At 28.5% G+C, this 14,067-nt stretch overlaps 2 protein-coding genes across 2 annotated transcripts; both read left to right on the forward strand.

The window, feature by feature from the left end:
- The first annotated feature begins 3,737 nt into the window (after nucleotides 1-3,737).
- On the forward strand, nucleotides 3,738-7,018 carry LOC145181955 (nuclear RNA export factor 1-like). The gene is made up of 2 exons (XM_090073689.1): nucleotides 3,738-3,963; nucleotides 5,243-7,018. Exons 1-2 carry the CDS (start codon nucleotides 3,783-3,785, stop codon nucleotides 6,976-6,978), a joined length of 1,917 nt encoding a protein of 638 aa, XP_089929815.1. The 5' UTR covers nucleotides 3,738-3,782; the 3' UTR covers nucleotides 6,979-7,018.
- Nucleotides 7,019-7,369: 351 nt separating this feature from the next.
- Nucleotides 7,370-12,438, forward strand: LOC145181962 (histone deacetylase complex subunit SAP30L-A-like). The gene is made up of 4 exons (XM_090073725.1): nucleotides 7,370-7,562; nucleotides 7,671-7,772; nucleotides 7,964-8,062; nucleotides 11,571-12,438. The coding sequence occupies exons 1-4, from the start codon at nucleotides 7,413-7,415 to the stop codon at nucleotides 11,691-11,693; spliced, it is 474 nt and encodes a 157-aa protein (XP_089929851.1). The 5' UTR covers nucleotides 7,370-7,412; the 3' UTR covers nucleotides 11,694-12,438.
- The last annotated feature ends 1,629 nt before the right edge of the window (nucleotides 12,439-14,067 follow it).

Consider the following 14,067-nt stretch of genomic DNA (forward strand, 5'->3'; position numbering starts at 1 on the left):
TTAAAAGAAAGTACATTACTTATGAAACCACTTCGCAAATATTAACTATATTTTCTATCTAGAAATTATAGCAACAGATATTCTTTTTTGAAAAATAGAGCTATAGAAAATTTGGTTAATATATGCCGAATTTAATGACGTAATGACCAGAAATTTTTCGAGACTCAATGACTTGATTCAAATAACCAGATGAAACTTTGTAGTGGATAATTATATACTTAGTTAGTGAACTACATTAGGCATCTATGGTTTTTAATTGGCTGATGGTGAAAAATATTTTTAATTGTTGACCTGTGAAATTAGAAATTCAAGTTTGGCGAAACCTTGTGGCCTAAAGTTTTTTTTTTTTTTTTAAAGATTTGTCTGTTTGAATCACTCTTTTAATTACATTGTTTAAAATCCAGGTTTGATTTTGACATTCACTGGTTTGAAAGTTATAAGTGGGTTTTTTTCATATCAACTTTTTAACGAGGAAGGAAGGGGGAGGGGGGGGGTAGATGGCGGTAAAGTAATAACGTTGTCCTCTTTTTTCCACTTTAAATCTTTTCTGCCGGAGCAAGCATCCTGAAGGAAATGAGAATCACAAAAATCAAGACTGGATTTGAAACAACTGGCATATTTGCTCTACTTGAGAGAAAGTGGCTAAGCATGCAGATACAAATCTCTTTTTCTTATGGTTATTTGCCTGGTTTAGCATTTTCGATTTTCAGTAAGACATTGCATCATTTTCATTTTTTAATTAAATATCAAATAAATTTCCTCCATCAAAGCTAAATAAAGTTTGGTTTTGGATTTTTTTTATTGATTTTGACTAAAACTAAAGCAAAACTTGAAACATAACTCTTAATACCTGATTTGAATAATAAAATTCTGTCACCTCTTATAATAAATTATTTTACACTTGAAAAAAAACATGTCAATTGTAATTACTCAATTTCAAGTAAAGTAGATTAAACCCCTTGTAAATAAACTCGACCCTCATAATTTTACCCTGAAAAACCCACCCCATTATAATATGGTTTGTTTGAAAGTAACAGGTTTAATTATGCTTCATTAAAAGATTTTACGAGTTCAAATTCAATTTTTGAAATAGGATAGGGGTAATGATGAGGAAGATAAAAAATTAAAAAATAAATTTTCCTTAATCTAATTCAACAAAAAAATCAGTATTGTAACTGGTTGTAGCTTTATGATAAAAAGCTGAAGTTTTTCTTTATCAGGTTGAATTTAAGTATAAAAGAATAATCTCTCACATTTAAATTGTTTCCAATTCTGTTTTGTGTTCTTCGGATTTATTTTAGCGATACTAAGATAATTTAAATCCTACCTTATTCTTCAAGTAAATTTAGGGTGATATATTTTTTTTTATAAAAAGACGAAAAGATGAAGTGAGATTTTCTTATCCTAAATGGGTTCCTGCAGAAACTGCAGAAAAAAAGCTTTTTTTGATTATTGCTTTAAACGCAGAATTTAAGTTTCGTTTACTTGTTTGTGTTTTGAAAAGTTTTTAAAATACTTTTTTAACAAATTCCATTTTTCGCTCATAAAAATCGAAATTAAAATATTAGATTAAAAAAAAAAACTCTTTTAATGAAAAGTTGTTGGTGATGTAGGCATGCATACCCTAAAGAGTTTATATACCTACCTCACCAAGGCATTTGTATATGCACAGTGGGGCTATGACTTTTTTGTGACCTCATATTCCTGGGTAATAGATCAATGAACGTTTGTTCATAACTCATTATTATGTTTTTCAGACATAAATTCGATTTCCTTGTTGAAAGAGTTTACGCTCAAACCAAAAATTCGATTTTACCACGCGTATGGATAAAGAATTAAGCAATTTTACAATCGAAATTTTTTAACTCTAATTTTTGTAAATGGAGAGCACTTATGGAGTTTTTAGGCATTTTACAGTTTATTGTTACTTTGTAACGCACTAAGTAACAAATAAATATAAGATTACAAGCCTAGATATCAATTCTATAAGAAAGAAAAGCTACTGCATAAAATGAAAAAGAATGTGGAGTATTTAGTTCCATTAAAGCATAGCATACAACTCTTATGTTTTGTTAAACAAAGTCTAAGCTGAAGGTCCTCTTTCTTTTTTAGAGACGTTGAAAAGTTCTTGAAGATCCAAACAAAATTCAGTTCTTGAAGACACTTGATTGCTCGTTCTGCGCACTGCAAAACTTTTTCAGAGTTTAACGTTTTCTCGTGAACCTAAAAACTGCTATATAGCTTCTGATAATTATCTGCATTGTATGTTTAGTTAGTGAACCAACTGTTTGACTATGAATAAGATATGAATTTACAAGTATCAAGTATCTCTTCGCTCTTGTCGAAGTATGAATGCCAACAGAGTTTATATTGCTCGCGAATTCCATCTTGCGTTAATTAAGTTTGGTATTTTCCGAAACTTTATCCATTTTCATTATCTTTAGATAAAAGTTGCTCAATTCTTTGTAAAATTAATCATTTCACAAAAAGTTTAAAAGTCATAACCCTAATGCTCAGCATGCCAGAAGGAAATTTTCTTAAAATAAAAATTGTAAAAAATGAAAAAAGTCACGAATTTACAAAACCGCTTAATCCTGAAATTTAATAAGGATCAGCCGGAGGTTTTGTCTTGTGCTTTGTGTGATAATCGATTTGATTTTTGCCAATTTTCAGATTTAAAGACTGCTTTTCTTAGCCACACAAAGAAGGTCAATTTTTACCGATGATGGAAGGTTCAAATGCATTTTTTGTTTTCCGTTGACCAAATTAAAAGATTTCAAAGCATGTCTTCTCGAGTATCGAGATACATGTAAAAAGTCAGCTTTGTAAAAAATGCCTGAATAAGTTTTTTTTTATTTACGACTAAAATATTAAACAGAATAATTGAAAAAATGCATCGGGTTTTTCTTTTAAAAACGAATAATAACAAATAATAACGAATAACAATAAATAAAAACAAGTAAATGCAAATTCTATTGATAAAGAAGTTTGCATATATTTTTTGAGGAATTTTTTTTATAGAACTTATAATAATTTTTATATTCTCACAAATTTAAAAAGTTTTAAAAAAATTATATCATTTATAATTTAGTTTTAACTAAGAACCAAGGATATTTTTACATCTATAAGAATTTCTCACCCCAAATGGTTTTGCTGTTTTAGTCTTATCAATATTTTTAATAAAAGTAGAACTTTTTATGCGTGTAAAACAGGAGTATTTTCTTTAAATGAAATGAAAGTACATACTTATATAAATCCTTCTTTCATCTGTAACGGTAATATATGTAAGGTGGTTGAATTTCCGCATTTTAACGAATAATGACGAGTAATATATATGCATTTTTTTATTATAGTAGAAGTCTTAACAACAAATTTTGTATTGTCTCCAAGGGTTAACTCGTATTCACAGTCAGCATTGCAAGGTAGTGCTGACATTTTTTCGGAAGCTTATAGGCGTTGTATTTCTAAATATATATAAATTACTTTTAATTTTTTTAATTATTGTTATTATTTCAAATGACTGATAGAAAAATAAAAAAAAAAAACCTCATTAGCTACTATTCGTTAAAAACCGAGGAACCTGACGTCGATGCTTACTTATTAGATAGTGCTTCGTTATTGTTCGTTAATAACGAAAAAAACGGTTCCCGACACTTGAATTGTTTTTGTCTCACTTAGCCGAAAATTCAAATTTCTTTAAAAATTCGCAGCAATTTTGACTCGATGTTGGATTTTCGATCCATTTATAAGAAGTAAATTCTTTCAAACTAGTTTAACGCAAAATGGCTTTCAGAGGGTTTAGAAAAGCAGTTAGTGATGCCAATTTCTCAGTAAGCATATCGTCTAATGGTACGAGATCAATAGATAGGCGTTCAAACGAAGGTAGTTTTGAAAATCGACGTTCAGCAACAGATGGGACTGAGAATAGAGCTAATACATCCAGTTATCGTGGCCCTGGAGGAGGTAACAAATAGTGCATAAAAAATGTTTTTATTATTATTATTATTTATTTATTTTATCAAATCTCAAACTCTTGATTTTATGCTATTTTGAATGATAGAAGTACAATTGGTTAAATATTCAAGAAACATAGTGTCAGTAAATACAGTTGATATATTTTAATATCCCTTTCGTTTTGATGCTAGAATATCAACTCTTAAAGTTTTCACTATAAAACCAAAAAAGTATGCAACAGTTTTACTAAGAAATTTTAGTAATAGAGAATATATAAAATGTAAAATTAAATTTTTCCTGCTCCAAACATTCTAACAAACCTCCAATATATTTTCCTATTTCATGTTGAATTTTTAGAAAAGTGTATTTGAGGGTCGCCAATTTCTGGTGACAAACAGTAAAGACTTTGTTAAAAATAGTTTGTTTTGTTAAGAATAATTTTCAACACTATGAAAATCTGAATTGCAATCATCTTCTTTAACTTTAGCTCTTGATAGTAGAATAAAACCTTACTGTTCAGAAATTTTCCTAAACATGTCATTGTTTTAATTAAAAAAAAAAAAAAAAAATTAAAATGAATTGTTTCGATGTGTTGCAACATCTTGAACTCATATATACCATATATATAAGTCCATACTTCAAACAGTTTAGAAAGTATCAAGATGTCAGCCTATAATAAAGAGTGAAAGTTTTTTAAAAATCTATAAAATTTCATCTTATATAGTAATACATATATATATATATATATATATATATATATATATATATATATATATATATATATATATATATATATATATATATTATTGAAAAACATTTATATCCACTTTTTGCTATGATATAACAAAACACTATGTTTTATTGTATTTTAATTTCATCTAAAGAATTGTATCATTTTAAGGTTGAGTTATTTTATCACTAATAATTGCCAGTATTTATATAATGTAATTATATAAATTTGTAAAATTAATTATAATAATTATTTTATGATATTGTATACTAAGTTATTAAGAAATATAGGCAAATAATTTAGGTAAGATTATTTGAATACAACTAGATTTTGGGTTTGTTAAATTTTATAAACTCAATAACAATTGAATGTGTAGTTAGTAAATAGTTATATCCCATTCTTTGTTGTAACTTGTTTTTTTTAATGTTTTTGTCTCAGAAACTTATATTTTGAGCTTTGTAAATAAATTATTTTGTCTTATGCACAGCTTACACTTGCAAGTATTAACAGTGTCTTATTTACTTTTAATTAGTTAAACATTTTTTAACTTGATTATAGGAAATAATGGTGGTCGATGGCAAAGGGGAGGAGGGTTTAATATGAGAAATCGTGGTGGAAGAGGAAGAGGGAGAAGACCTTTTCAACCTAGTCATAGGTTTGATGATGATGATGATGGAGATGCAAGAATGGGTGATGAAGAGCAACTGCATCATAGTGACTATGGTAGTAGTGGAATTGAAAATAGAGTAAGAGATAGAGATGAGAGCGATTGGTTTAAAGTTGTTGTACCAGAAGGAAAAAAGCACAACCGTGAATGGTTGCTTAACAAGATAAAGCATGTAGGAAAAATCTCGTTTGAAGAAGTTGACTACCACACTTTTAAAGATAATATTGTGTTCTTTGTGAAAGGTCAAAGTATAGCAGATGCTGTTCAAAGCGCAAGTAACATTATAACAACTAAAGATGGTTCAAAGTTATTTTTTACTGTTCGACCCAGTAAAGCTCCTAATAACATTACATATAATAGTGATAAAAAGTCTTCAAATAATATGTCTATTGAAACTTCAGTTGAAAAAATTGAAATTTTAAAAAATTTTCTTGGTAATCGTTATGATGTAAAATTAGTTAGGTTGGATTTATCAAATATTTCAAGTGAGAAAATTCTGCGTGAGAACCGAATAGATGGGCATGCTGCTGATTTCAAATTTATGAACACTATTTTTTCGATTATAAATTCAATATGTCCTCAACTGAAATCTTTAGATTTGTCACAAAACAGTCTTACTCGATTAAATACACTTGAAGTTTTAGCAAACAAGTGTCCTGAATTGGAAGAGTTAAATTTGTCAAGAAATCAAATTCGTTTTTCAGGGGAGTTAACAAAAATTGCTTCCAACAAAAAATTGAAAAAGTTATGGCTAAAAGATAACCCATTTTCAGACAACTACAAGTCAGACAATGTGGCCTACATAGCAGAGATTCGCAGTAAGTTACCAGATATTGAAGAGCTGGATGGTGTTATTTTACCAAAGTCTATTAAATGTGACTTACAAACAGAATCTGTTGTTCCAGATACAAAACCCACTTATGCTGTAAACCCTGATGCCTTGAAGGTGGTAGCCACGTTTTTAGAAAATTATTTTAAAGTTTATGACTCTAATGATGCTAATGACAGACAGCATTTATTAGGTGCTTACCATAATGATGCTGTATTTTCTATGTGTTTGAATACCGGAGTATCTACAGTTGCAAAAAGTCATTCATTGAATGAATATATAAAAATTAGTAGAAATTTACGTCGTTTGCGTGAAAGAAACACAAGACAGCAACTTATCAAACACACAAAACTTGCAGTTGTTGCTTTTTTAACTGAACTGCCTGCAACTACGCACAAGCTTGATTCTTTTGTTCTTGATGTACCTGTTGCAACACCATCATGTCTTGTATTCACCATCCATGGAGTTTTCCTTGAAAAGAAGTTAAATATATTGCGAGGTTTTTCCAGAGTATTTATTAGTGTGCCTGAAAGCAACTCACAATTTTTAATCATTAATGATGAACTTCACATTAGAAATGTTACTGATGCTCAACACACTAAGTTTGAGATTAAAGCGAGCTCTTCAGATATTGAACAACAAGAGTTGGTTAAGCGATTTTCTGCACAATCAAAAATGAACTTACAATGGTCTCTTGAGTGTTTAGTTTCAAATGGTTGGAATTTTGAACAAGCTGGTACAAAGTTCACTGAACTTAATAATCAAGGGAAAATTCCCCCTGAAGCATTTGTGATGTAATTTTAAGTTCATTTTTTAATAAAGTTCTATTGAGGATTTATTCTCTTGGTATTGAGTAAAACTGATTATTTAGGAATTTTTTTGCAGTTTCAATTATCAAGGATTTTTTTTTTTTTTTTTTTTTTTTTTTAAATAAAACAAATTTTTGTTTAAAAAATAATTAAATGCTTATGTTAACATTTTGAGGAGTTAATACCTTCTTTTAACAGTATAAACATTGTTTGTGTTTAGAAAGATCTTTTGACAAACATTTTAAGTTGATATAGTTTGTGAAAAATTCTGAAATTCTCTTGAAAAACAGTATTTTTGATCATGTTATGTTTTGAAAGTACTTTTTATTTGCTATTAATCTAATTTTTATATAAGTATTAGGAACTGATCAAAGTTCTCATGCTTTATTTTGAACAAACTTAACTCATAGTTGTAATAATAAAATGTCAACAGACAAGGAAACCAAGTCAGAAACATGTTGCTTGCTTGAAAATTCAGAGCGTTGTAAGCGTCTGTCAGGTAACGCTAGCTTCAACTTTAGAGTTCAAAAACTTGTGGAACAAAGAAAACTTAAATTTACCTTGGACCAAAATGTGAGTTTTTTTGCTATATATAAAGTTAAGTTAAAAAATGACTTTAGATAAAATTAAAAGTAAGTTTTTTGACAACTTAAATTTACAAAGTTAGTTTATAACTTTTAGGCGAAACACAGGTATATATGCGATTTTCACAAAAATATTATCAAGAAGGCAAGAAATAAAAGAAAAAGAAAAGATTCAGACGAGGAGAATGAAAGTCCAGAGGTTTAAAAAATAAATTTGTAATTAGACATCACATCAATTTAATTTTACAGTGTTTAATTTTATTTTTGGTTTGAAAACTTTTTTACAAAGCAAAATAAAAAAAAAAAAAAAGAAATGCCTGAGTTTGAAATACAGGCTTAAAAAAATAAGATATTCAAGATTTATTACATTCTTAGATTATTTTTTTTTAGGTTGAACTCAATCAACTTCAAATTGCAACATTAAGACGTTACAAGCGATATTATCGAATCCCAACTCGTCCTGGTATGAGCAAATCTCAATTAATCGAGGTACCTTAAAATTAAAGTTTTTTCTCATTTCTTTTTTAAAGTGTAGCTATAAATCTGTCTTGCTGTAAAAATGGTAGGATTTTTTAACATGAAGCCTCTGCTGAATAAACACAAGATTGGTTTTTGTTTTTTTTTTTTCAATTTTGTTTTAGTATTTCTTATGTAATGAAATGAAAACAATATTAACTTCATTTTAAGTTTTCTGAAAACCAAAATGTGTTTGCTACTTAAAAGTGGATTAACCATGGATTTTTTGTGCTTTTTGCAGCAACATGGGTTTAGCTAAAATGATACGAATCATTTTTCCTGTGTTGCATTCATATGCATATTTTATAACATATGCAGTAATGCCACAAAATTAATGAAGTAGTTAAGGGAGGAGTATTTTGATAATTTAACTTTCAAGCTTCAATTACTCATTAACAGAGCAACCTTCTCCTTGTTAGTTAAACTAATGTTGTGTTTTTTTAGAGATTTTTAGATATTTGTGGGAGGATCTAATGTGAGAGCTTCATTTTCAGATTTAATATTTTATTAAGGTTTAATATAAATAAAAGCTGGTTTAATAATATTTTTGTATAAATATTATCTTACATTTGCTTTTGTTCGTGTAAAATTGCCGATAGAAGCGCAGTTACATCTATTAATAATGTTTTAGTTAAAGAAGTGAAAACTAAAGAAATGCAACCAAAATTAAAAAAGGCAACCAGTCAAATGCAAAAATTATCAAATGTCAAATATTTTACAATCTCACTTTGAATTCTTTAAACATTGATAAATGGAGGCAATTGTTATAGAAATTATTTTAATTGTTATAGTTATTATAGAAAAACTGTACAGCTTTGTCAAGGATCTGATTAAGTGGTTAGTAATAAGCATCTTCACCTCTTCAAATTTCTGATGGTGCCTTTCATTTATTTCTCTAACTAGGAGCTATTGTTCTTGATGCAGTGAAGATGCTGGAAGTCTAATTTATAGTTTCACAGGTTTACATCTTCAAAAATTGAAGTTTCACAGCTTTGGTATTAGAACCAAAGTACTTTTTGTTATATGAGTATCTTGTTGGAATATCTTAGGAAGGTCTGGTTCTTCTAAAAGCTTGTAAGATGGACCAAGGTTGTTAATGGATTCTCTAAAGTAAATTTATTGTATACATTTAAAATGTGTGATGATTTAAATGCCAGGAAAGATAACATTTTTTAACTTAAAACTTACAATATGCTTTTTATTTTTTAAATGTCAATATTACTTTGAAAGTTGCTGCAGAAAATGCATCAATTCCTGTCTAACAAACAATTTTGTAGTTTTTTTGGAAATTTATTTAAAATCTTACCTCAAAAGATATCAAAATTTTTTAGAGTTTGTATCTTTTTCAAGCACACTTTTTGGTTTGTTATTTTCAACTGATAATTTCAACATTTCAATATTCTTGTTACTGACTGACACACAGTGTCTGCGCTTGGCAACACTGAGCATTACTCCTTGATTTTTTTAAATATCCCAAGGTTTAGATCAATGAATCAAAGAATCAATTCAAAAGGTTTTTCAACCATTGCCTTCAATTTGGATTAGTGCTTTACAGAATAGCTGAGTGCTTTGTGGGGCACCATTTTAATAACTTTCATTGATATGTTAGCGCTCTTTTTTGAATGTCAGCCAAAATGTGTTTTTTTTGGGGTGGTTAAAAATGATGAGCTTTTTATGATTTTTAAACCAATTACGTAATGAGCATGATGCAATGATGTAATGAGTGCATGATATTGATAAATCAAAGAGTAAAAATATTTAACAGGCTAAAAAAACTTTTGTTTACAACTTAACAATGATGTTGAATTAAAATTGTTTTATATGGTGTCATTTTTTAAAGTTATTCTCTACTCAAATTATGGCTTAGTATCTTTTTATATTTAGTCACAGTTTGTGTTTTTATGCAGTTACATTTTCAGTAGCAATGCTGAAAATGTAACTGCATAAAACATAACTGTCAAGTTTATGTTTTGTTGCTCAAGAAATAGCCAAGACCAAAGTACTTTTGGATAAATTTCTGGAAAGTATTTTTATTTGCAAATCAACTGAATCGCAGCCTATTTTCTTTTTTATCACAGTCTTTGTCCCTGAAAATGTGTCACAGTCCTTTACATTTTCAAATCATTAGTTTAAGTTATAACAAGTCATTTTCTCATAACCCTTCATATTTTGAAGTCTTTAGTATAGCAATAACAAGGGTTTTTTTTTTTTTTATTTTTTTTTTATTTTTGTATTTTTGTATAAGTTTTTGGTTCACAATCTGGTCAAAATTTGCTTTAACAAATTGAATTGATTTAGGCCAACAAACAACTATAGATATCTTTTAGAGATGTTGTAGTTTCAACTGAAGTTCTTGTTTTTTTTCTAGCTATTTTGAATTCTCATGTGTTTTTAACTAAATCTTTTTTCATAAATGAACATTTTTTGTTTATGAGAAAAAACTGTCTCCAACTTTGGCAGAAACCATTGATTTTTTTTGGAAATTTCAACATAATAAAAAATAGGATTAAAATAATTTAAAATTTATTTGGATTTAATAATTTTTTGAATTCAAAAAAGTTTCCATTTTTTATTCAAGACTCATTTGTGGATATTTTTTTTCTACATCAAAAACAATTCAAAAAATTGAATGATTTGCAGTTTGACACAAAATTTTCCTATCAAAGATATATCCCCTGTTATCTCCCTGTTATATTAGTCCTGTACAGATTGGTGTTATGTCTTAACACTTGAATGTAGTAGGATCTCAATGGCATGCACTTAAAAGCTGAAGCTTTTCAAGCTTGTCAAGGTTCTTCCTTTTTTTTAAATAAGAACTCAATTATCAATTACCTTATTTAAATTAAACTTTTTTACAGTTGTTTTATAAATATATTATGAAGCTTAAAATTTAAATTATCAAAATGTTTCAAGAAACACTGAACAAAATCTTTTCATATGATGCAACAGATGATTATTAGTTTATCATATTTATTTCTATGGCACATTTAGTAAAAAAATTTTAACATAAGATTTCTAGGCCTATCTGAACTGCATATCAGCAGTATATTTTTCATAACTGCTCTTGTTTTGTACATGCATAATGTGTACTACAAATAAGCCACTGCAAAATAGTTACAGTTCATATGTTTTGGCTTTATAAACGATTATCATAAAATTTTTTACTCTTTTGGTTATATGAAAGGAAAAGCTCTTTAGAACGGTTTGCATCTAGTAGGAATAATAATTTCTTCTGGGCTATTTGTTTCAAGTTTTGATAACAAATTTTTTTAATATTTATCAATTATCATATAATTTTATTTGAAGAACTTTATGTGTACTTTTGTGTTTTACTCTGTTTTTGCAGAGCTGTTGTTGTTTTGTTAATTGCTGTTGTTAAAGTTAACTTTTAAATTCATAAAAGTCTTTAAAAAAATAAAACTGTCTTCTTTAAGACTTTCTGTATGCATTACATGTTATTTTTTTTTTTCATTTGTTTTAGTCAATCAGTAAGCACTTTAAAGGGATTGCCGTTCCTGAAAAAGAAACTATAGCGTATTTTATTTACATGGTTAAATTGCAAAGAAGTAAATTTGATCAGCGCCCAATTGACACCACTGTTTAAGTTAGGTTTTCTTCACTTCTTAATGCAGTCGAACCTTCTAAGCGGCTTAACTGCATATTCGTCGTTTAACTTAATAAAAATGTTTGCAAAGTGTCAACATTTAGAAGAAGTTTATTGAAGAACATTTGATGGAAAAAATTGTCATTTGACCTAAACGGTGGAAAAACAGCACAAGTCAACATTCACTTATCGTTTTGGAAACAATTACTGAATGTTGAGCATTTTAATTCTATTCATAAAAGAAGCAGCTACGTGTTGCACGAGTTATCAATATATATTCGACTGCGTACTGCTGGCCAAATTGAATATATACTGGTATGTTTTTTTTTTTATTCAACTCAAAAATAAAACGTTAGAATATTTTAGAGCGTCCACGGGTTTTTACAACTCATTTGTTGGATTTGAATTTTTCCAAATGAGAATAAAATATTGAAAAGCCAGTTGCCGAACAAATCGTGCGGATGATCGTTGTGACTTGAACCTCGTACTTACAGCTTATGCGAAAGATAGACTCAAAATAGATGCGAAGATCTAATAAAAAAAGAAGGAACAAGGGATTTATGCAAACCTCGAGTACTGTCATGAAACTTTTTTCGCCTTTCTCTGGTTTGTAACTTCTTTTATTTAAAAGAAGTTACAAACCAGAGAATCAAAGCTCTTTTAAATTATATGAAGTGTTGTTTTGTGTTAGTGATTTTTGAAATTTGTAATTTCCTTTTAGAAGAAAACCCAAATTAAAAAAAAAGCTCTTTTTTCCAGTGTAAGCTTTTTCCGGTAAATGATCATAAGGATTTTTACGTAAATCTTTAAGAGGGAAATCTTTCGCTCTTCAAAAACTGAATCTTCCGCTAACTGAGGTTGATTGAGTCACATTGCGCAACTTTTCATTACATATTGCTTAGATCATCTTTTAGCGCGTTACATTACTACCTTCACCCCGCGATACTTTCATCACGAAAATACCGCTATAAATTCATGTAATTAATTTACGCCACTTAATTTTCGTCACGTTATGATATGCTTAATAAATATATTCTATAAAGAGCAGAGACTGTTTCTCAGTGCATATCCTAATTTTTCATTAAGGTTTTATGCAATTTAGAGTTAAGAGAAGTTGGATGAGGGAACTATATTTTTTTACAGAAAATCTTTACTTCTAGAAAATCCCTTTTAATGTCAGAAGATACGGATATCTAGCATAAACCTTAAAAGTGCCATTTTAATGCAATACTTATCTATAAGCGTCTGCGTCTCGTTATTTTTTTATTCGAGACGAGACGCTCCTAAAAGCTTTGTCCTGATTAGCGATAATTATCGAGACAATTTTAAATTTTCAGTAGAAATCCGGGACGATACCGAGACGAGACGAGATATCCCGGACAAAATTAGAGCTTTACAATTTCCCGGAATTCTTTTTAACTGGACATAACGAGACATAAGGAGACTAGTTAATCCTTAATTTGAATATTGAATTTCTGGCACAATTACCATTATTTATTTCAGATGTTATTATTGATATTGTTATACCATCTATATAAACACAATTTTATAAAAGTTAATGGTAGCAACTGAAATCAGGGGGGGGGGGGATATTTTTGGGATAATATTTAACTTTTTCCAATAAAATATCGAGTAAGAAGGGGATAAATATGTGTTCAAGGGCTAAGTTTCTGATCATTTAATATTGTTATCGCTGAGGTCAGTATTCACTTCTAATGCAAGAGTTTGCTTTACACTGAAAGGAAAGTTTTTATCAAAAGTGTCTTTAACTTTTTTGATCTATAAAACATTTGACTTTTTTTAAAAAGTGTAATTCTTGCAGAGACTAACAATAGAGCATGGTGTTCAATACATAGTTCTTTTATCTTTTCTCTTTTCCTTTGCTCTCCAAGGACCACCCATTGTTTATGGGGTTTTCCAGAACCAAAATGGCGACTTTTTTTGATCATAAGATTTTCTTGAAGCCATTGAAATTCTTTTTCTATAAAAGAATCATAATTTCTTCTAAATTGTTTTAGTTTTTTTCTTCACTTTTGAAATAAATCTAAGGTAGCATTAATTTGTGTTCTCTTTGCTAATTTCTTCAGTTTTATTTAATTTCGTTGAGTAAATCCTTCCAAAATCGTAATTTAACCTAATTCACGTATATTCGGGATAAGATCTAATCTTTTTGTTTTTGTTGTTTTTAAAACCATTAATATATATCAGAAACATTTTTAAGTACTTTATATCATTTTTCACTTTACACTGTTTAACATTTTATTACTTTTTTGACAATTATCACATTACGTTCCCTATAATGTGTAAGTAAATAATATTACTTGTTTATAACAGGAAAAACTGAAGTTGTTAAGTAATGCTATTTCAAATATCT

Source organism: Hydra viridissima, unplaced genomic scaffold (genome assembly GCF_058129835.1).
Source record: "Hydra viridissima isolate aposymbiotic clone 2 unplaced genomic scaffold, HvirCarnegie_v1 scaffold_16, whole genome shotgun sequence".
NCBI lineage: Eukaryota > Metazoa > Cnidaria > Hydrozoa > Anthoathecata > Hydridae > Hydra > Hydra viridissima.